Here is a 24,019-nt window from a genome sequence, read left to right on the forward strand (position 1 = left end):
ACAAATTCTAAATACATGCGAGGATGAAAGGATTCATGAAAGGATTCATGTTTTCTATTTGGTGAATACATATATAATGTATAAAACCTTTAGTAACAAGTACTGCAGTTCTACAAAGTGTGAGCAAAGTAGAATCTCAGGTTTTCGTCTATCATTTCAGAAAGAACCCAACATGAAATAAATCCACTATCACAAGTATTGCAAAGGTGATCCATAAAAAGTGATGATTGGCAATTTCATACAAAGAAAAAATCCTCAGAGATGAATGTTAGGAATTTTAGAGTGATATTGTGGTAACCTGCCTGAAAGGACCAATAACTTATTTGAGGGCTTAAAACATCAGATAACAATGTAAATTAATTGACATATGAGAGGAAAAAAATGCAGTGTATTACAGCAAGAAGTTAGCAAATGGAATACTGTGGAAAAGATTTATTAGCCTCTACAAGTTGGTTTTGAGAAACCATTGGCCACTTGTTACAGTAAAATTCCCAGATTTTCATTGCAACAGTTATTTTCCCCACACTCATCAAAACCTGGAAGCAATAGGTGTTTCTCAAAGCGTCATTCAGGGTTCTTTTTTCCCCCCAAACCATCAAATCTCAGGAATAGGATTTTGAATATCAACTAGCCATTTAGGAAACTCCTAAGATACAGATGTTCATAAACATTACACAAGCTACAGTTCAGGTACCTATACAAACACCACCAAGAGTAGTGGAAAAATGTGTGGGTTTTCAAATTGTTAAACACTATATGAGTTACATGAACATACTCTTGTTGGTGTCCCTCCCCCGCTCCCCCAAGAAAAATGGGTGAACACCTTATTGCCATTCTGCCAAACACCACATAACTAAAAACGCTGCACGAGGTGACCCCTCTATTTTGTAAGGACATGCACTGTGACTTCTTACAGTCTTGGGCTTAAAGTCTGTTTTGTCTGATGTAAGCATGGCTACTCCACATTCTTTTGTTTTCCATTGGCATGGAAGATCTTTTTCCACACCTGCGCTTTCAGCCTGAGTGTGTTCCTACAGCTGAAGTGAGTCTCTCGAAGGCAGCACGAATCCTTAGTTTGTGTACTTCTTTCCTTTCAGCCAATGTATCTTTTGGTTGGAGAATTTAGTCCCTTTATATTTAAAATAAGTATTGACACAGGTATGGATGGAGTTATTCTTGTCATTGTTTTCCATGTTTTTAGCTGTTGTAGAATTACTTGCCCCTTTCTTATCCGTTTGGTCTTTTTCTTTGTGATTTGTTGATTTTCTAGTGGTGTACTTTGATTCCTTTCTCTTTATGTTTTGTGTATCTACTACAGGTTTTGCTTTGTGGTTACCAGGAGGCTTTAAGGAGACATCTTATAAAAATTTATTTTGTTAACACCTTAATTTTGCATACTAAAACTCTTTGAGACCTGAGGTAATTCTTACAAGATGTCAATGTACAATCCTATGCCATGTTAGGGAAGAGTTAGTTACTCTTTTTCTGATATCTGTGAAGGTTTCTTCCTTTCAACCACATCAACTGGTATTCTCTAGTTCTAACTATTGCTGGTAAGAAGTTGTCTCAGTATGTGCCTGGACTGCACAAAACCAATAACTATAACACTTTTTTTTATAACATTCAGAAACGTTTTTAGTTTTAATAAATGTTCAAGAATGACGTTCTGAACACTCATTTTGTAATAACTTACATCAGTGTTAGAAACATAATGACCTCTCCAGTTAGGTTTGTTCATAGATTGTACATCATATTGTCCTTCAGCTTCCATGGAAAATCAGGTATGCAGGAGTCCCACCTAAGAGGGAAGGGCATCTGATATCTTTGATGCAGGAAGAATCAGCCACATACTTTCAACACCCACTGGGAATCTGAACTGATTTGGGAGCACAAATACATTAATACTTGTAGTCAACATCTTAAAAAGGGCCAAGGTAAAACAAAAGCATATTGAAATTACTTATTCCTATGCAAAACACCGCCCCTTCTCTATTTTCAGGCATACCCGCATATTCGTTATCTAAGTGTTCAACTTTGTTTTATCCCACATGGTTAAGTATTTTCGTGGAGAATAAGGTCTGAATAGAGTGACCAATGTACTCCTTTCTAGTGTGAATTCTGTGACGTTTATTGACAGTTGATGTTCAGGTAATTAGATGACTAAGTATTTATATCTTTCAGGTTACTTTCCTCTCCGTATGGTTTGTTTTCTAAAGTGTATATTCAAAAAGGTCTTTCCTTATACATACATTATCCCCGAGTATGCATTTGGGGATACTGGGTCATGACTGAATTCCAGCTAAAGATCAGCCACTCTCTTTACATTTTACAGTTTCACTCCTGTATAATAACTGTGATGTTGAGGTAGTTGTGAGTTCCAGCTAGAGGTTTCCCACATTCATTACATTTGTAATGTCTCTCCACAACAGGAACTCTGATGATGAGTAAGGCTTGAGCAGTCTGAAACACTTTTTTGCCACATTTGTTATCATTTTTCTCTGGAGTATGAATTCTGTGATGTTGAATGAGGTTTGAGTACTGATTAAAAGGCTTGCCAAATTCTTTGTATTGGTAAAATCATCTCCAGTATATATTCTCTGATGAAGAATCCAGGTTTAAGCATTGCTTTAATATCTTGCCACATTCCCAATGGGTATCATTACTCTTCAGTATGAATTATCTGATATGGAATAAGAGTTGAGGAGTCCTTAAAATTCTGTCACAATCTTAACATTTAGAAGCTTTGCTCTAGTCTGAATTCTATGTTAATAAGTCAAGGTTGAACAGTGGTAAAACATTTTCCCACATTGTTCATATTGGTAAGGTTTCTCTCCAGTATGAGTTTTGTAATGTCTACTACGGGATGAGTGGTGGTTAAAGGTCTTGCCACATTCTTTACATTGGTAAGGTTTCTCTCCTCTATGAATTCTGTGATGTCTCTTAAGGGCTGATGGCCAGTTAAAGGCTTTGCCACATTCTGTACATGGGTAAGGTTTCTGTCCAGTATGAATTCCTTGATGTTCTCTAAGGGATGAGTGCTGGCTAAAGGTCTTGCCACATTCTTTACATTGGTAAGGTTTCTCTCCACTATGAATTCTGTGATGTCTTTTAAGGGCCGATTGCCAGTTAAAGGCTTTGCCGCATTCTTTACATTGGTAAGGTTTCTGTCCAGTATGAATTCCTTGATGTTCTCTAAGGGTTGAATGCTGGTTAAAGGTCTTGCCACATTCTTGACATTTGTGAGGTTTCTCTCCACTATGCATTCTGTGATGTACATTAAGATATGCCTGGCGGTAAAAGGCCTTGCCACATTCTTGACATTTGTAAGGTTTCACTCCAATATGAATTCTGTGATGTTGTGTATAGTTTGAGATGTAGCTAAAAGCCTTGCCACATTCTTTACATTCATAAGGTTTCTGTCCACTATGAATTCTGTGATGTACATTAAGATGTGCCTGGCGGGAAAAGGCCTTGCCACATTCTTTACATTGGTAAGGTTTCTCTCCACTATGAATTCTTTGATGTGTCTTAAGGGCTGAGTGCCAGTTAAAGGCTTTACCACATTCTTTACATTTGTAAGGTTTCACTCCAGTATGAATTCCGCGATGTTGTGTAAAGGTTGAGAAGTACCTAAAGGCCTTGCCACATTCATTACATTGGTAAAGTTTCTCTCCAGTATGAATTCTGTGATGGTTGGTAAGGCTTGAGAGGTGGGTAAAGGCCTTGCCACACTCTTTACATTGGTAATGTTTCTCTCCAGTATGAATTCTGTGATGTACCCTAAGGGATGCGGGCCAGTTAAAGGTCTTGCCACATTCTTTGCATTGGTAAGGTTTCTCTCCAGTATGAATTCTGTGATGTGGAATAAAGTCTGAGGATCTGTTAAAGGACTTGCCACATTGTTGGCATTTGTAAGGTTTCTCCTCAGTACGAATTTTTTGATGTTCAGACGGTTGTGAATGAATAAAGGCCTTACCACATTCCTTACGCTTGTAAGGTGTCTCTCGAGTATGAATTCTTTGATGTCTTGTAAGGGATGAGTGCCGGTTAAAGGCTTTGCCACATTCGTTACATTGGTAAGGTTTCACTCCACTATGAATTCTGTAATGTTCTGTAAAGGTTGAGAGCCGTTTAAAGACATGGCCACATTCCTTACATTGGAAAGGTTTCTCTCCAATATGAGTTAACTTATGTTGAGTAAGGGTTGAGCAGAATTTAAAGGTCTTGCCACATTCTTCACATTTGTAAGGTTTCTGTCCAGTATGTATTTGTTGGTGGTCAAAGGCTTTTCCACATTCGTTACCTATATAACTTTCCTCTCCAGTACCAGTTGTCTTATGTGTGCTTAGTCTTGATGAATGAGTAAACATGTTCCCAGGATTATTACATCTGTAATGGTTTCTTCCCACATGAACCCTCTGATCAACAACATTGGAAGACTGGTTAAGAATTTTCTCACATTCAATGTATTTATAAAGATTCTCTCCCTTAGGGATACTCCTGTGTATAATAAGGTTGGTGCTTTGATAAAAGGCTTCCCCATATTTATTACATTCATCATCGTTCTCTGGAAAAGGAGTCCCCAGATATCTTTGGTGCCCTTCACTCTCCCTACCCTTGTTCCAGTCTGTCAGTAAGTGTACATTCTCAGGTGAACTATGTTTATATCTACTCATTGACACTTTCTGGGAAAAAGCTTCAATGCATGGCTTTGGCAGGAATGTCTGGGTGCCAAGTGAAAATACAGCTGAAAGAGATCAAATAACAAAAGTAAAATCATTCCAGATACTACTCTCAGATAAATGTACTCACAACTTCTAATATAGAACCTTAAAATCAATCAGAGAACATCAGGAATATAGCTGAAAGAAATCACCAGGACTTCATTCTTCCATGGACACATAAACTTGCACACAAGGAACTGACCACATAGCTTAAGAGAGAATTGTGTAGCACATCTTGATGTAGCAGAAATCATTCTCTTACATCTCAGAAATTCAGGAAATGTACAATATTGCTCAAAATTAGCAGAAGAAAGGATAACTAAAACAAAAATGAAAAATATGTAGCAAAAATAGGAAAAATCAACAATAGGAAAAGGTGGTGTTCAGAAAGCCCCCCAAAATCAACAGAGCTATATCTAATCATCAAAATGACAGAGAAAGCTGACTAAAATCAGAAGTAATGAAGTGAAGGCAGATACAGTACAACTGATCCCATAGAAATAAAAATAAATAGGCCCACAATAGATAATTATATGGCAAGAAGTCAATACCAAAGAATGGTTATGAATTTCAAAAAGATAAAACTTACCTGGACTCCACCATGAAGAAATCTATCATCTATGTACCTATACATCCATCCATCTATGTATCTATGTATGAATCTCCCTATCAATCAATCTGGGGTCTTTAACACACCATACAGATTTTGGGTAACTGGGAAAAGAAAGGTGCATTTTGGCACACTGTTCAAGTTCATTTGGACAGTAGAGCAAGAGCATAGGCATGTACCACAATGGCATTTTGACACCCTCCCTTACAGCCTTGAGAATTGTACAAGTACTCTTGTGGTCAGAAAGCAACTCCTGCCCAACATTTTAGAGGAAGGATCATTCTCCTCCTTTCCACATCCCCAAGAAATGATTGTTAAAACAACTGTGCCTCTGATTTTGAAGAACCAGACATACATAGACCTATTGAAACACACAAAATGGTCTTTGCCTTTAAGGAGCGCCTGAGTGACTCAGTAGGTTAGCATCAGACTCTTGATTTTGGCTTTCATGATCTCATGGTTTGTGACTCCAGTCCCTTCTCAGGCTCTATGATGTCCATACAGGGCCTGCCTGGGATTCTCTCCTTTCCAAAAACAAATAAATATTAAAAACAACAACAGGGGTGCCTGAGTCGTTCAGTCATTTGAGCATCTGACTCTGGCTCAGTTCATGGTCTCGTGGTTAGCAAGTTCAAGCCCCACATTCAGTTCTACAGGAGTAGAAGGAAATACCAAGGAAAAATCAGAAATAAATAAAATAGTTGGGGCACCTGGGTATCTCAGTCCATTAAGCGTCTAACTCCTGATTTCAGCTCAGGTCATGATCCCAGGGTTGTGGGATCAAGTCCCAGGTAGGGCTCCACTCTCAGTGAGGAGTCTAAGATTCTGTCTCTCTTATTCTGCCCCTTGCCCCAGCTTGCATGCTCGCTCTCTCTAAATAAATAAATAAATAAGTAAAACCAAAAAATTAAAATTAGAAATAAAAGAGACCAGAATAAAGAATAACATGGAAAATAATGCCCAGGTTTTTCAAAACAAACAGAAATGGAAATTCTTCAACTACATTAACTAAGAAAAAACGAGAGAGAACTCAAACACCAAATGGAGAAATGGAACGGAAACCTCACAACAGATAACCACAGAAATATATAGTGTGATAACAGATCACTATCAACAATGATATACTAACAAGTTAGACAAAATTGAAAAAAATGTAATTTTAAACAATGCACAATTTACCAAGATTGAAAAATGAATCTTGGGCTCAAGAAATAAGGAATCTTCTTAGATCATCACAAATATACAAGTTGAATTTGGAATAAAAAACCTCCCAGCATAGGAAAGCCCACAGCCTCTTGCCTTCATTGGTCAATTCTAACAAACATTAAAAAGAAAACCAAATTTAGGGACTCTTCATCAAAATCTTAAAAATAGAATAGAAGGAACCCATTCAAAATAACCCTAGGAGGCCAGCATTGCCCTGGTACCAAAGCAGGATAATTACCACACAAGAATAAAATATCTGGTTTGTCCAACCCAAGTATTGCTACTCTGGCTTTCTTTTGACCTTCATCTGCGTGAGAAAGGTTTCTCTACCACCCGCACTTTCTATCTGTAAGTGTCTTCAGGTCTACATGGAGTCTCTTGTAGGCAGCATATAGATGGGCCTGGGGTTTATTTTTTTGTTGTTTTTGTTTGGTTGGTTTATTCCATTCGGAGACCCTATGTGTTTTGATTGGAAGGTATAGTACATTTTCATTTAAAGTATTCATTGATACATATTTATTGCCATTTTATTAATTGTTTTCTCGTTTCTATATACTTTCTGGATCCTTTTTCTTTGTCACTTTTGGTGTCTTCTTTGCACTTAAAGATTCCCCTTTGACATTTCCTGCAGGGCTAGTTCAGTGGTGAGGAATTCCTTGAGATTTTGCTTTTCTGGGAAACTCTGTCTCTCCTTCCCTTCTGAATGATAGCCTTGCTGGATAGAGACTTCCCGGCTGCCTATTTTTCCCAGTCAGCACGTGGAATAGATGATGCCACTCCCTTCTGGCTTGCCAAGTTTCTGTTGAAAAATCACCAGGTAACCTTATGGTTCTCCCTGATAAGTGAAAGATGTCTTCCTGCTTTGAAGAGTTTTTCTTTATCACCATATTTTGTAAATTTAATCTAATATATCTTGGTGTGGGCCTGCTTTTGTTGATTTTGACAGGAGTTCTCTGTGCCTTCTGGATCTTACTGTTTCCTTAGCCAAAGTAGGGAAGTTTCAGTGTGCCCACCCCTCATGCCGTTAAAAATCTGTGTATTACTTTTACTCCCCAACACTACATTTTAATAGCCTACTATTGACAAGGAATTTTATCAAGAACAATCAATTAATGTATATTTTATGTTATATGTGTTATATATGCCATTCCTACAATAAAGGAATTTCAAGAGAGGAAAATGTTAAGAAACTCAGAAGAGAAAATATATTTCTGTACAATAAACAAACCTGACTATAAATGTACCCACAGAGTCCAAACCCATGTTGTTCAATGGTCGATTATACTTTGTGTTACTGTTTACCAGCAACCTTAATGAAGGTGGGGCAGGCTAATGTTGGTGTAGGGGAACAGTTCATTCATTAACACAGAGTTAACACATTAAAATCCATTCAGTGTTCTTATTCAAAATATATTAAATTCAAATGCCTTCTAACCAAACCAGTGCAAAACCGCTATATGATCCTTGGTCAAAACACCCCTTTCAATCATTCAAGAACCATTCTGTTCCTCTGATCTGTGAGTTGTGCTTTCCATTCTGTTCAAACTGAGGCCCATTATTGAATAAATGTGGATTTATAACAATTTTACACCCTTTTATGGAAGAGTTAGCTATCCTTGCCTACGATGCGTGAAAATCTCTATTTCAACTGCCTAATATTCTTGACTTCTATCGATTGCTATTATGAAGATGCATGCAAATTTTAAATCAACAGCCACCATAATCTCCTTGCAAAAAAACTGTCATATCTATTTAAAATTCAGAATGTTCCTCTATCTTACTTTAATGCAAATAATGATGCCTTGAATGATCACTTCATGGTTACTTACATCAGTTATACGTCAACCACAAACAGCATGTGAATGTAGACTTTCTTCGTACATTGTACATGACAGTGTTCTTTATCTTCCATGGAAAAGCTGGTATTAGAGAATTCCCCATCATACAACAGCCGTGTATGTCTGAGAGACAGAAACAATCAAATCCTTTTGCATGCACACAAGCTTATAATATTTTCCACACACACACCCCCCTCAACAAATCACAATCATGGTCAAAAGAAAAAGGAGACAGTAAAATTATTCCTCTCCAGACAGATATCCATCTTCCCTTGATTCTTTCACGCATATTAACAAACACAGTTGACCATTGAAGAAAATGGGTTTTAATAGTGTGGGTCCACTTATACACAAATTTATATATATACTGTAAATGTGTTTTCTCTTCATTATGATTTCCTTAATATTCTTTCCTCATGCTTGCTTTATTATAAAAACACTGCCTATAATACAGACCACATATTAATAATGGGGTATTGACTATGTTCTAGATGAGGCTTCTGTCAACAATAGGCTATTTCCATGGGAAAGTGCCTATGTTTTTAAATTGGGGGGCTCACAAGTTACAAGCAGATGTTCACTTGTGGAGGGGTTGGCATCCCATAGCACCTCCATTGTCCAAGGCTAAATAAACAACCTGAGTGTTTTAATTTTGGATTTTTCTCTATAATAAATACTCTGATTTAGAATCATGTCTCAAAAGTGGTATTGACTTCTTTCTGCTGAGAATTCTCTCAATTTAGATTTCACATTCCATTACATAGCTTGCCAATTGTTCACAACTGTAATTTTTTTTTATCTTTATAAAGAAATTTTTTTAATATATATGAAAAGCAAACATTTTTCATCACTCATTACATTTCTGGGGTTTATATCCAGTGTAGTTTTTCTGATGTTTTATAAATTCAGTTCTAGGTAGACGTTGTCAACATTCTTGACATCTGTAAAGTATCTCCTCAGGACGATCTCATGTTGAAGGTTTTGATGACGATTAAATGCTTTGTCAAATTTTTTTACATTGGTAATATTTCTTTCAGTATGCACTCTCTGATGGTCACAAAGTTTGAAGTTCTGCCTAAAGCCTTTGCCAAAACATTTTCAGCCTTCTCCCCAGTATATATCACACCTCATGTTGACAAGTTTTGAGTGGTACTGAAAACCTTTGCCATATTGTTATATTTGTAAGGTTTCTTCCCATTATGAAATCTCTGCTGTTGAGCAAGTTTTGAAGACTAATTAAAAGCTTTACTAGAGTTGCTGCATTTTAAGTCTTCTCTCCAGTAAGGATACAGTGATGTACAATAGGATTTGAGGTTTCATAAGACACATTCCCACATTTATTACTTTTATACTGGATATCTGGAAACGGAGTTCTCTGAAATCGATGATTTGACCCTTGCTTCATGTTTCTTCCCAGATTCTTTACACTGGTAAGTTGTAATTCCATACTAAACACCTTGGTAATTATGGAAGATAGAGTTCTCATTAAAGGCCTTCTGAAGTTCACCACACATAAAAACTAGTTCCATATTAGGTACTATGTGATAACATTGAACAGTGATGTTTGCATACAGACTGTCTGGTTTTTATCAAATTTAGAGACTTTGGAAAAAGAGGGATTATACCTGGTGGAAGAATAATGAACCCTCTGAAAAGACATCTCAACACAATCACATTTCGAGTTTTTATCTTCCTTTTTAAATGTCTAAATTTAGAAGTATTTCAGTGAATCACTGAACGATTAATCCAATCTTATATCTGAAATAATTCCAATGAGTAGTTTTGGCATGCATTGGTATATTTTCCAGAATTTCCAAAAGTCCTTCCAGAGAACATGTAGGATTAAAAATGAATTTTGGAGGGGCACCTGGATCGCTCAGTAGGTTGGATATCTGACCTCAGCCCACATCACTATCTCATGCTTCATGAGTTCAAGCCCCATATCAGGCTCTGTGCTGACAGCTCAGAGCCTTGAGCCTGCTACTGATTATGTGTCTCCATCTCTCTGTCTCTACTTCTCCCCTGCTTACACTCTTTCTCTCAAAAATGAGTAAAATATTTTTAAAAATTTACAAAAATGGATTTTGGTCTTTGGGTTCAAATATAACTGACTTAAGGTGGGGTTTTCCCCCAAGCATTTTATACACTTGATCTCTTCTGGCAGTACGGGTTCCATTAAGGGCAATTATCCCGCTTTGGTGATATCCATCGTAACCTCATTTCTGCCCGTCTCTACCCTCTTCATCCAAGTCATCACTAAGTGTAAATACTAAGAGCCACAGCTTCCATTTGTTCCTACATCACCCTTTAAAAAGAATATTCTTTACCTGACTTTGCCAATAGGCCTATAGTGTTATGGAAAGACACAAGTAAAAGATACATGATCAGTTCTCCCACTTATTACACTCACATGCATATATGTTAAATGCTAATATGCAAAATTAATACCCATCACAGGACATCAGCAGTGGAGAAATAGGGAGCATCGGGATGATGCTCCTCCATGGAGACAAAAATGGACTAAATTACCTTGTGAATGCTCCAGAACGCAATTAGGAGAACCCAGCCCATGCAGGCAAGTAGAAATGAAGAAAAGAAACATCAAAGAAACAAAGTTTGTGACACTGGCCCACAACAGCTACTCACCGTTCCTGACACTCCTTGCCAACACTGTGTGAAAACAGTTACCTCTCATCAGGAGACAAACACAGGAGTGACCTCTATGTTCAGTGATCTGGGTTCTTTGCAGGTGCCTGAGGGGCTTATTTCTGTCATGAAGGACATGGGAGCAGAGGGAATGAGAGCACCCTCTGGATGCACTATGATGGCTGCTCAGACAACAGGTGAGCTTTTGTTTACACACTGGAGAGACTCCAGAGCTGAGGACAACAGAGGAAGGCATCATGGGCTCTAAAGACGTAACTATACTTTCGTAAACTAGGAAATTACAAAAATTCAGACATTACAAATTGGTTATTTGTGTTCTCCTGTACAAACAAGTTCATAATCCTGAACCCCGAGGCTGTTTTCTTAAATTCACCAATCTCAACAAAAGATCACAAGGTCATAAAGAAATAGAACTAGTTCCAATCACAGGAATGAAATGTATCTCCGAAACTGACCCTAAATTAATAAGGTAGTGTTAATGGTGAGACAAAGAATTAAAGAAAAAAAAGTCATAAAAATGTCCATGTAGGATGGGGCGCCTGGGTGGCTTGTTCGGTTAAGCGTCCGACTTCGGCTCAGGTCATGATCTCATGGTTCGTGAGTTCAAGCCCCGCGTCAGGCTCTGTGCTGACAGCTCGGAGCCTGGAGCCTGTTTCCGATTCTGTGTCTCCCTCTCTCTCTCTGACCCTCCCCCGTTCATGCTCTCTCTCTGTCTCAAAAATAAATAAACGTTTAAAAAAAAATTTTTTTTTAATGTCCATGTAGGAAAAAGAGAAAGCGGATAGGTAATTAAATGATAGCAGAAAAACTATCCATGACCAAAATGTAAACCCAAAGAGACAAACTGTAAAAATCACTGAGAAATTAGGACCTGAAGTGTAGAACCACTGAATTTGAACATACACGAAGGGGAGAGCAACAGACTTTATGAAGCAGAAGAGAGAATCAGACAATCTAAAGACCCCTTGTTTTAAATTATCTAAGAGGACCAAAAAAAAAAAAAAAATGTGGAAAATGACAAAGTCTAGGGACACATGGGACACCTACAAGTGAACCAATATACACATTAAGGGGACCCCATAAGGAAAGGAGAGTGAAAGGGGGCAGAGAGTTTCCCTAAAGAACTAAAGGCTTGTAGGTCCCATGTATGTGGAAAGGAGACAAATTAACAAGCTCAGCAAATTCACAGTAGGATAAATATCAATGGTGGGAGATGGGTATTAAGGAAAGCACTTGTTATGATGAACACTGTGTGTTATATGTAAGTGATGAACTGCTGAATTATACTGAAATCAATATTGCACTGTATGTTAACTATTATTTAAATAAAAATTCAAGAAAAAAAAGACAAGACATGAACACAGTGACACGTTGTAATTAACCTATCAAAAATGACCAGTGAAAGAATTTTGAAAAGCATGACAAAAGCAACTCATCTTGTATAAGAGCTCCTACAAGATTGTTACTGGGATTCTCAGTAGACCTTATAGAAAGAAAAGCATGGAACAATGTATTCAAATACTGAAAGATCAAAAAATATCCACCAAGTGGGAATGCAAGCTGGTGCAGCTACTCTGGAAAACAGTATGGAGGTTCCTCAAAAAACTAAAAATAGAACTACCCTACCACCCAGCATTTGCACTACTAGGCATTTATCCACAGGATACAGCTGTGCTGTTCCAAAGGGGTACATGCACCCCCATGTTTATAGCAGCGCTATCAACAATAACCAAAGTATGGAAAGAACCCAAATGTCCATCGATGGATGGATGGATAAAGAAGATGTTGTATACATATACAATAGAGTATTCCTTGGCAATCAAAAAGAAAGATATCTTGCCATTTGCAACTATGTGGATGGAACTGGAGGGTATTATGCTAAGTGAAATTAGAGAAAGACAAAAATCATATGACTTCACTCCTATGAGGACTTTAAGAGACAAAACAGATGAACATAGAAGAAGGGAAACAAAAATAATATAAAAACAGGGAGGGGGACAAAACAGAAGAGACTCATAAGTATGGAGAACAAACTGAGGGTTACCGGAGAGGTTTTGGGAGGGGGGATGGGCTAAATGGGTAAGGGGCACTAAGGGATCTACTCCTGAAATCATTGTTGCACTATATGGTAACTAATTTGGATGTAAATTAAGAACAAAAAATTATATTTAAAAAAATCCACCAAGAATACCCTACTTGGCACAACTGTTTTCCATGAATGTAGAAATGCACACTTTCCCAAGGAAAAACCTAAGTTTATCAGCAGACCTGTCCTATAGGAAATGTTAAAGTTCTTCTAGGGGTGCCTAGGTGGCTTGGTTGGTTAAGCGTTCAACTTCTGTTCAAGTCATGATCTCATGGTTTATGAATTGCCAAACCAGAGTAAAACAAAATATACCTCAAAAAATTCTACATAAATAAAAGATGAATTATTTAAAGGAAGCCTATATAGAGAGATATAGAGGCATATATATGTATATATGTATTTTTTCAACCTCCTTTACTTTGAGAGAGAGAAAACTAAAGCAGAGGAGGAACAGAGAAAGAGGGAGAAAGAAAGAATCCCAAAAGGCTCCACAGTGTCAGCACAGAGCCCAATGCAGGCCTCAGACTCCCAGACCATGAGATCATGACCAGAATCTAGGCATCCCTATGTAGCTATAATTTTCAACTGTGACTGTGTACCCATGAAAAAGAAACATGTTGAGTTGTTGGCATGTCTTCATGGGCAGTAAAATTGTAAAGAATATTCATTAAAATCAACCACGGAAAGCTCTAATGAAAACTTTTATGCATTAAGCACTTAAGACATTAAAAAATGTATTCTGTTAATAGATCCCTAATATATTAATAATAGTTAATAATTTAAGGGCATAATCCATTCTTTATTTTTTAATTTTTTTTAATGTTTATTTACCTTTGAGAGAGAGAGACAGAGCGCAAGCAGGGAAGAGGCGGAAAGAGGAGATGCAGAATTCGAAGCAGGCTCCCTCCAGGCTCTGAGCTGTCATCATAGAGCCTGATGCGGGGTGCTCAAACTCATGAACCACAAGATCATGACCTAAGCTAAAGTCTGAAGCTTAAACAGTGAGCCACCCAGGTGCCCCTATAATCCATTCTTTAGAATCAAGCAAACAAAAACTTTCATTTCTTTTTATGTTTTTTTAAAAGTTTATTTTGAGAGAGAGAAAAAGGGAGGAGGAAGAGGGGCAGAGAGAGAGGGAGAGAATCCCAAGCAGGATCCACAGTGTGGGTGCAGAACTGGACTTAGGGCTTGAACTCACAAACAATGAGATCATAACCTGAGCTGAAACCAAGAGTCAGAAGCTCAACCTTCTGAGCGACCCAAGTGCCCCAAAAGCTTTCATTTCTGAATAAACATCATAAAAATTGTAAAATATGCCAACAATCACTTTATTATAAAAATCTTTGGTATTAAATTCAGATATTCTGAGGAAAATAGAAAAACCAATGATTAATTTTTCCTGGAGTAAAATTATATTTATAATTAAAACTTTTTTCTAAATATAGGAATTTTACTAGTTATATACCTTCTTATAAAGCACATGCCCATGTTATATCAGAACTTTAAAAAAAAACATAAAGGAATCTGATATGTGAGTAATCAGAAAGTGAAAACATATGCCAAGGTCACAGGAACTTCATACTGTACAAGACAAAATCATAAGAATATTCAATTATTAAGAAATACGGTAACAATTGAGACTTTATTTTAGGCTCTGAGTTTTAATTTTTAAATATTCTAGCTCCCCTATGGCATTAATTTACGTAGAGTTCTAGGAAAATAATAGATGCTTTAAATTATTTCACCATTGAGGATGCAACACATTGAGTGGAAATTTCTTAGTTTAGTTAATACAAAGAAAATGAACCTTAAAACTTTTATTTATTTATTTGAAGGAAGGGCAAAGAGCAAGTAAGGGACAGGCAGAGACAGAGAGAGAGACAGAGGGATGGAGGGAGGGAAAGAGGGAGACAGAAACCAAATGGTTTCTATGCTGTCAACCCAGAGCCCTATGAGAGGCTTCAACTAAGAAACCCTGAGATATGAGTTAAACCAAAATCAAGAGTCAAATTCTTAACCAACTGAGCCATGCAGGCATCCTGAACTTTTTTTTTTTAAATATTTTGCCTTTGAGAAAAAGAGAGCACGCGGGAGAGGGGAAGAGTCAGAGGATCCCAAATGGGCTCTTCACTGACAGCAGAGAACCTGGTGCAGGTTTCAAACTCACAAACTGAGATCATGGCTTGAGTTCAACCCGGACGCTTAACCAACTGAGCCAACCAGGCAACCCAAGAAATGAACTTTTGAGGTGAAACAAAGGACGAGATTTTCTCACTTTAGGGAGTTGCTTTGTTACCTGATGAAATCACTGGATCTCTATTTTGTATGATTCAGTTTAAAGCCTCTGTAATACTGAAAGGATAAACCAGAAAACTTGTAATGTCTCACTCCAGCCTTCCTGGGATTTCTGCACCAAATCCCAAGATGCCCACCACTACCCTGACACACTTCACACAAGAAGCAAAACAGAACTCAGAAATGGATTGGCGTACAGTTCCTCAGAAAGGCAGACATTTCCCCAAGACCTCAAAGCAAATGGAGAACCAATCAGATTATGGAGGACCTCACTGTGGATGTGAAGAACCTTCAGTGAAAGTGAAGGAGAATCCTTAGAGAATGTAAAGCATGATATGTTGGAAAGCAGATGTCCTATGTGAGAGGAAGAGCCCTGAAACTGGCCTTTTCAACCTAATTTCCATTCAAGCAGAGCTGCTCAACCGCATTTTAAGGTCCAGTTCCTCCTTCACAACTGGACCTCACCTCTGTCATCCTCTTCATTCCCACCTACCTGGGTGTGTAGCTACTGTCTCCTTTCTCTCCATGGCCCAGACATCCTTCTTGTGTTCCAAAAAGATGACCAGGTCTGGCTTTGACACAACAAGACCTGTTTATTAGAAAAACAGAATATGAGTGTGGTTGGAGATTCTAACTTCTGATCCACTATTGTGCTTAGTAGAGCAGAGAGGACATGGTAGAATGCTAGAAAATGAGTCCCCAAATGCTGTGGCCCAACACCCCCTTTAAGAACACACAGGATGAACTTTCCATGTTCAGATATTGACCTCCACTTCTGAGTACTACCACAACATTAATGAGTAGAAATTGGTATTTAAGATGTCAGAAATACCATTTTATGCCACTCAATGCTTAGAATTGCCATTAATCTACAGAAATGATAATGTTATCCTAAGGAAGGGAAAGATAAAGCTGAAAAGGAAACATCATGAAGATTTTTCTCTATATCTACAAACCCCTACTTCTTTCCCTGACTGCAGGGATCTGAATCCCAGCCATGCAATAGAGGAAGATTCCAAGAGACAGTCTTCAAGGGAAGGAACAAATCCCTGAGTATGATTTGGGAAATCTGGAAGGAGTTATCCTCACCCAAGAAAAGGAGGTGTCCGTAGTTCTCTAACATCACATCCCTGTACAGTTCCCACTGACTGTGGTTCAGGCACCGCAACTCTTCCTGAGAAAATTCTATGGCTACATCCCTGAATGTCAGCAATCCCTGCAATAAAAAACACACTTATCAAGTGGCCACAGGCAGAGTTCATAATGCTAGGTCAAATGAAAGGGGCAGTTAATGTCACCAGCCGGACTCCAAAACCTGACTTTAATGCTTGTGCTTGTACCCACCGATCTTAGTTCCACACTTTACTTAACCTCTTTTTCTATCTTATCTTTTACTTCACAAAAAACTCCCCATGGGTATAGTCTCCTGTAGTGGAAACAGAAACCATCCAACAAAAGGTAATGACTGCCCTGAGGAAGAGTTTGGATGGGCTCAGTTGGAGATTAACCCCTGACTCACACCTAAGCAAATGCATAATAGACTAAACTACGGAGTGAGTACAGTTCCCTTCATCTCAAATATTTTATTTTAAATCTTATATCTTTGAGGGAGATAGAGCATGCACAAGTGGGGGTGGGGCAGAGAGAGACAGAATTCCAACCAGGGTCCATGCTTAAAGTGGAGCGTGATCTCAGGACTTTCATCCTGACATGAGCCTAAATTAAGAGTAGGACGCTCAATGGACTCAGCCACCCAGGAGCTCCCTTTTACCTCATTATAATACTAAAATCTCACCCAAGGAGGAGCACAAACCTCATTTCCTATGAAATATGCAGAGTATGTACACAACTGTTCTCTTAAGGCTTATGTGCAACCTTATACTCCACTTGACATAATTAGTTCAGTTAGATCAGGAGAACTGGTTCTGGCTTAGGTGAGGTTCCTGCTTGATGAAGTAAGATTATTTGTCACCCAGTATTATGCTGTAGTATATTCTTTACCTTGGAGGTAAGAACCTTTATAAATACTGTGTTTATTCAAGAGAATTTGTAAAATGAAGGCATCAACACAGGCATATACATTTTGAATATTGTATTTACATCATATGGTACATGTGCTATCTATTTCTTAAATGGAAAGTTTTGGGGAGTGACAAGTGTATTTAGCATATTGTAATGTGAATTAGAATTTCACAACAGGACCTTGGGGATCTTGTTAAAATGCAGATACTGTTCAGGAGTTCTAGGATGAGGTAGTTGTCTGCATTTCTACAAAGCATTAGTCTATGGGCCAGGAGATACATATTTCAATAACGAGGAAGTAGAACTCAAAGACAAGAACTCTTGGAGGACTTGGAACTCAATGGGATTTATAGCAATTACAGGTTCTTCTAGAATAGCAAGAAACATGACAGCAAGCCTTTCGAGGCATTTCCTGGTTAGTAGATAGCATCTAACAGTTTCATAAATTCATGGAAAATAAATAATAACAATCTAAGAGAAGAAACACATTATTCTTCTATTTTTAGCAAATGTTTTGTCAGTCATCCAGTACCTGGTAGGGATCATATTTTAATACAGGTCATCTGACCTAGAGTTGACCCAAAATAACACACTGGTCAATATGGAGAAGGGACCCTAAAGCAATGTTCATAACAGGTGTCAAACCTGAGAAGAATGATGGAAAGAATAAGGTATGCACACAAAATTGATCTATCTTTATACATTCCATGCTCATATCCATAAATATTAAGGCATTACATTCTTGTATAGGCATTAAATATGATAAAGTAAGAAAGTGTAATGGTGACTAAGAAACATTTTCAATGAGGGATGCCTGGGTGGCTCAGTTGGTTAAGTGCCCAACTCTTGATTCTGGCTCAGGTCATGATTTCATGGTTCCTGAGTTCCAGCCTCCACCTCAGGCTCTGTGTTGACAGTGTGGAGCCTGCTTGGGATTCTCTCTCTCAAAAAAAAAAAGAAAAAAAAATTTTTTTCAATGACATAAAACTCATAAAACTAGTTGTAGATGATGACGCTTAGGTCTTTTACTCACACTATCAACACAAACACACATTATGATATATATAATGTTATTATTTCTGAGTCTAGTATGATGAGGGATACAATCAGAAAAATTTCCACCTTTTGCACATAAAGCTAACATATAATCCTATAATTTTGATATGCATCAAATAAATGCTGGTTCCTACATTCTTTTTTTTTTTTAATGTTTATTTATATTGTGAGAGAGAGTGTGGGTAAGCAAAGTGTGAAATGGGGAGAGGCAGAGAGAGGGAAAGAACCCAAGCTGTGACTCCAGGCTGTGACTGAACAACCCACGTACCACTGGTTGCTACATTTTTACAGGGTCTCGTGACTGCCAGTACATCTCACCACTGCTTTATATGGAACTGAATGATGAGCACCAGAGAAATCTTGCAGAAGCAGTTTTACAAGTAGAAATTTAAAGAAACATTTGTGATTGAACACTCTGTGCACCTACCCTCCCCTGGAACATATAAGCTTCATGCAACCAAAGTACAGTTCTTTCTGCCCACGGGTCCTGTCCCTGTGCTACTTCAATAAACTATCTGGCACCAGAGAGTATCTCAAGAATTGTCTTGACCATAGTACTCCATGATCTCCTAACATAGTATTTCTTTGAAAGCTTTTTTATTTTTTATTGAGAGAGAGAGAGAGGGTGGAGAGAGAAGAAGAGAGAGAATACCAGGAGGGGCGGGGGGGGGGGGGGGGAGGGGGAGAGGTAGAGAGAGAGAGAGAGAGAGAGAGAGAGAGAGAGAGAGAGAAATATGGAGAGGCCTGACTCCTGTTCACCTCATGCAGGGCTCCAGCTCAGGATCGGTGAGATTATGACCTGAGCTCAAGTCAGATGCTTAATCGACTGAGCCACACAGGTGCCCCTCATTGAAAGCTTTTGTTTCATTCATCATTTGTGCTCTGTTTTATTTCGGGATTTTAAGATATGCTGACCTGTTAATTATGTGATTCTTCTTTTCTGAAAATACATAGAAGTAAATAGAGTACGTGCCATGACTTTAAGTTGGGGGGGGGGGGGGGGGAGTAGAAATAAAAGAAGTTTCTAAAGCGATTTTCATATGTTAAAGAAGACTCACAGGATACTGGAAGTCTGACTATTGTAAAGTTAAGCTAGCTTTTTGCCTCTAGAAAAGCATTAACATTAAAGCAGTTGTGAATTCCTGGAGGAATATCTCCCTCTGCCAGTCTCAAGTATTTCTCCATGGGTTTTAAGTTGTAAGAAAATTTAATTTCATCTACATTTCATTTGGCTTTCTTCTGCTCATCAGAAACTACAAGGAAGGGGTGCCTTGATGCCTCAATCAGTTAAGCTTCTGACTTTTGAATTTGGCTCAGGTCAAGATCTCTTGGTTTTTGAGCTCGAGCCCCATGTCCCACTCAGTGCTGACCCTGTGGTGCCTCCTTGGGATTTGCAATCTCTACAACTCTCCTGCTCTCACTCTATTGCTCTCAAAATAAATAAACTTAAAAAAGAAAAGAAAAAAACTCAAGGTAGAAAAATATATATGCAAGGAAAGAGAAACTAGGAGAAAGAAGTTTCCAGTTTAAATGCGATGGTGTCTGGAAATTGCTCAGGGAATAGGCCTAAAATCATTATAACTGATAAGAAGGAAAATATGAACGTTATTGGGGGGAAATCTGGCAGAGAGCCAAAGCCAAGGAATAGAAGGTAACATCAGCTGCAAGTACACCATTCATGTCAGTGCCTAAGGCACACCTCAGGACACACGGTCACCAGTGTGTTCTTGTGACCCCAAACAGTAAATCACAATATAGACAACTTTGAGGATATGGTGGGTTTATACAGCCTTCAATTACATATAGTTCCAGGTCTTGTAATATCTAGAATATCTTAAAGTACCTTTTCCACATCCTGAAGAGCAGGAGCATTCCAGTTATTCTGTGCCTCATATCTGTCTGGTGTATTTGTGCATTTTCATAATCCTACTCTACCCGGGGCAGAGAAAGCATTCAGATAAGACCTACATGGGAATGGTTTTCCTTGATTGCTATCCCAGGACCAGACCCCATCAGCAACAGGAAATTTGGCCTCAACACCTTCCCCTCTGGATCTGTCACAAAGGGAATATTTTCAATACTTGCAGGAATTTAATTCAAAGTGACAACTGCTGTTGCCATACTGATAGCCATGTTGGACAGAAGAGAGAGAGGTCTCTGGGATATAGGGGAGGAGTGTTCTAAAGACATAACCTAGAGTATCATTTCTGAAAGGTTAGTAATTCGGTGAAAACACAAAGCAAACCGTCAGAACTGATAAAAAAAAAATCATTGGCATTTAAAAAATTTTTTATTTAGAGGGAGAGAGAGAGAGAACATGGATGCAAATGGGGGACAGGGACACAGGGAGAGAGAGGAAATCTTAAGTAGGCTCTAAGCTTGCCAGGAACCCCAACTCAGGGCTGGATCACAGGTCCCTGGGATCATGACCTGAGCCCAAATCAAGAGTCTGATGCTCAAATGGCTGAAACACCCAGGTGCCCTGCAATTTCTACACGCCCGGAATTCAGGAGAAAAAGATCACAGGTCCTCCGGCCTGGGGCGCAAGGCTTACCTGAGAACTGGCCATTTTTTCCTTCACCTCCTCTTCAAGATTTCTTTCTCAGAAGATCTTTGTGGAGAAAACACAGCACAAGTAGGAGAAAATGTCGGTAAAGACACCAACACTGCCTCTTCACCTCCTGTAACCTGATCGCCTGCAGGCAGGGCTTTGAAATGCAAAAAAGGCCCAAGTTCCTAGTCCTTTGTGTCAGGAGCTATTCAGAAACTGTCAGCTCCCACTTGGAGACCAATCACTGAGTTTCCCTTCTCTGCTTTCAGGGGGCCTCCCCTCCCACAGAAGCCCACAAATTCTGCTTGAGCATAGAAACAGTGTGCTACAGGACTTGACCCTCCCCAACTCCTGTACAGGAGACCCTTGAGCCAAAGCCTGCACTCAACTCTGATAAATTAATGGGAAACCTTCCTGCTCACCTCTGGGCCTCACTTGGAATTATAATAGGAAAAGATAGGATTCAGTAGGCAGAAAGGGAAAGATTAGGGCATGAGGTCCCTGGGTGGGGAAAAACACTTTTTGGAACAATGCAGGGAGTGTCTGACTGCAGCAAACCCCCTCTGGAGTAAGGTTGCTCTTAAGGATGTAACAGACATGACCTACTCCCTCTCAGGTTCCCCTCAGGAATCTGACTAAAGACAAATACTCTTCTATATGATAAGGTTGAAACTTTGATAAAAGACTTCCCTACATTTATTACAGTCATAATGGTTCTCTGGCAAATGAGTCCTCAGATGTTAATTAATGTTTGAACCCTGGTTAAATATTTTCTCAGATTCACTGTTCTGAGCAATTCTGTTTTCATTAAAAATGCTGTGGTTATGTTGTAAGATTGACTGCTCAGTGAAGATCCCTCAAAGGGATACTACTTATTTTTTTATTTTTAAAATTTCTGATTTTCAGAAATGTTTGAAAGGTCAATGTAATCCTATTGATAAAATGGTATAAGTAAGTATTTTCAGCATGGACCAGGTCACTTTCTAGATTTCCTAACTTTTGTTCTGCAGATATGTATGTTTGACCATTTGATTTGAGCCTTTGATTATAGAAACATGCCACTTTGCAGAAGTAGTGGACGTAGAAAGGGGAGTTTTCCAAAACGTTTTATATCCTTCAGCATTTTGGGCAGTGAGATTCTTATTATGGGCAGTTGTCACCTTTTGGGTATGTCCTTCATGATATCTTTGATGCACTTGTCTCTCCCCAACACTATTCCAGTCTATCATCAAGTATACATTCTCAAGGGCACTATGGTTATGTCTACCCACTGACACTCTGGAAAGAAGTTTCTATGCATATCTTTGGAAGGAGGCTCTGGGTGCCATTTGAAGATAAAGCTAAAAGATAACAAATAAAAGTAAAATCATTCCACTTTCTACTATCAGAAGAATGCAATTAAAATTCACAAAACTAAAATCAGAGAACTTCAACTCCTGGATAAATGAATCATTAGTTTTTCTACTTTCCTGAAAATGTACCTGAATTTAACCCGAAAGACTTTTTGGTAAAGTGATTATTGGCATATTTTACAACTTTGATGGTGTTTGTTTATTAGAAGTGAAAGGTTTAGGAGCACCTTGGTGGGTCAGAGGTTTGAGCATCTGACTCTTGATTTTAGTTCAAGACATCATCTCGTGGTTTATGAGTTCCAGCCCCGCTCTACACTAACAGTGTGCAGCCAGCTTGGAATTCTCTACCCCTCCTCTCTCTCTCTCTCTCTCTCTCAAAATAAACTTAAAAACAAAACAAAAAATGATGAAAGGTTTTTTGTTTTCTTAAAGAATGGATTAAGCCCTTAAATTCTGTGTAATAGGGATTTATTAACAAAATACATTTATTTTTTTTAAGGTGTTTCATTCATACAAGTTTTTATTAGAGTTTCCCATGGTTGATTTTATGAATATTGTTTACAACTTTACTGTCCTTGAAGACATGCCAGTAATTCAAAGTGTTTCTTTTTTCATGGGTACACAGGCAGAGTTGAAAATGATAGCTATGGGGGCTCCTGAGTGGCTCAGTCAGCTAAGTGTCTAACTTTGGCTTAGGTTATCATCTCGCAGTTAGTTGAGTTTGAACCCTGTGTCAATTTCTGTGCTGACAGCTCAGAGCCTGGAGCCTGCTTTGGATTCTTTGTCCTCCCCCTCTCTCTGCCCCTACCCCACTCATTCTCTTTCTCACTCTCTCAAAAGTAAATACGTGTTAAAAAAATTTTTTTATGAATACCATAGATATTACAGGACATGATAAGTATATGTGATATAACTTTCTATAAATCTACTCTATCCTCATAATCAGAGTTGTATCTGATTTTTTCTTTTGGGACCAGAAGAACATACCAGTAATACAGATGTTTTGGTGTGATTTAGGTACTGATATCCATTTGTTTCCTTACAGCTGATGTTAACTTCTAGTATTTGGCTTGCTATCTTTGCCAGATTTCTCCCCTAGTATAAAGTTCATATTTTGCCTCTCATCATTTGTAAGACTTTTAGGGGAATTAACTAAATGATGTGCAGAAACTGGAAACTTGTGAGTTTCTCTTGCCATAGTTTTGGTGAGAAAAACAAAGGCAAAAGAACTGTAGATAACATTAACTTTCCCTCAATTTGCAGCACCTTGATAAATACTTGAGACTGGCAGAGTATGACATTCCTCTAGGAATTCCCAAGTGCCTTAATTTAATGCTTTGTTAGAGGCAAAGGGTCGCTTTACCTTCACAATAGCCAGACCTGCAAGATCTAACTTGGTCTTCGTTAACATATGAAAATCCCTTTGGAAACTAACTTTATCTTTACTCCCCAAATTAAAAGTATATAATCAATGCCCTCTCAAAATGACAGTCTACCCAGGAGTCCACATGCTTTAGTAAAACCAGTTTTTGGCACCAAAAACATCTCAAGAATACTTCTTGACTCTTGGTTCCCAGCCCACATCACATCAGTGTCCACTGGACAAGGAAGG

At 38.4% G+C, this 24,019-nt stretch overlaps 1 protein-coding gene across 1 annotated transcript; it reads right to left on the bottom strand.

The window, feature by feature from the left end:
* Positions 1 to 1,890: 1,890 nt before the first annotated feature.
* On the bottom strand, positions 1,891 to 21,168 carry LOC122208989 (zinc finger protein 430-like). The gene is made up of 5 exons (XM_042920498.1): positions 21,059 to 21,168; positions 16,516 to 16,642; positions 15,916 to 16,015; position 15,578; positions 1,891 to 3,836 (listed from the first exon to the last, which is right to left on the bottom strand). Exons 1-5 carry the CDS (start codon positions 21,071 to 21,073, stop codon positions 2,766 to 2,768), a joined length of 1,314 nt encoding a protein of 437 aa, XP_042776432.1. The 5' UTR covers positions 21,074 to 21,168; the 3' UTR covers positions 1,891 to 2,765.
* Positions 21,169 to 24,019: the final 2,851 nt, after the last annotated feature.

The sequence above is a fragment of the Panthera leo genome, chromosome E2 (assembly GCF_018350215.1).
Source record: "Panthera leo isolate Ple1 chromosome E2, P.leo_Ple1_pat1.1, whole genome shotgun sequence".
Lineage (NCBI taxonomy): Eukaryota > Metazoa > Chordata > Mammalia > Carnivora > Felidae > Panthera > Panthera leo.

What these genes read in the sequence shown, in the direction of transcription:
- LOC122208989 (XM_042920498.1), bottom strand. An exon ending in CGGACACCTCCTTTTCTTGG is followed by an intron (nt 16,016 to 16,515) that starts GTGAGGATAACT and finishes TCTAATAAACAG; the next exon opens with GTCTTGTTGTGTCAAAGCCA.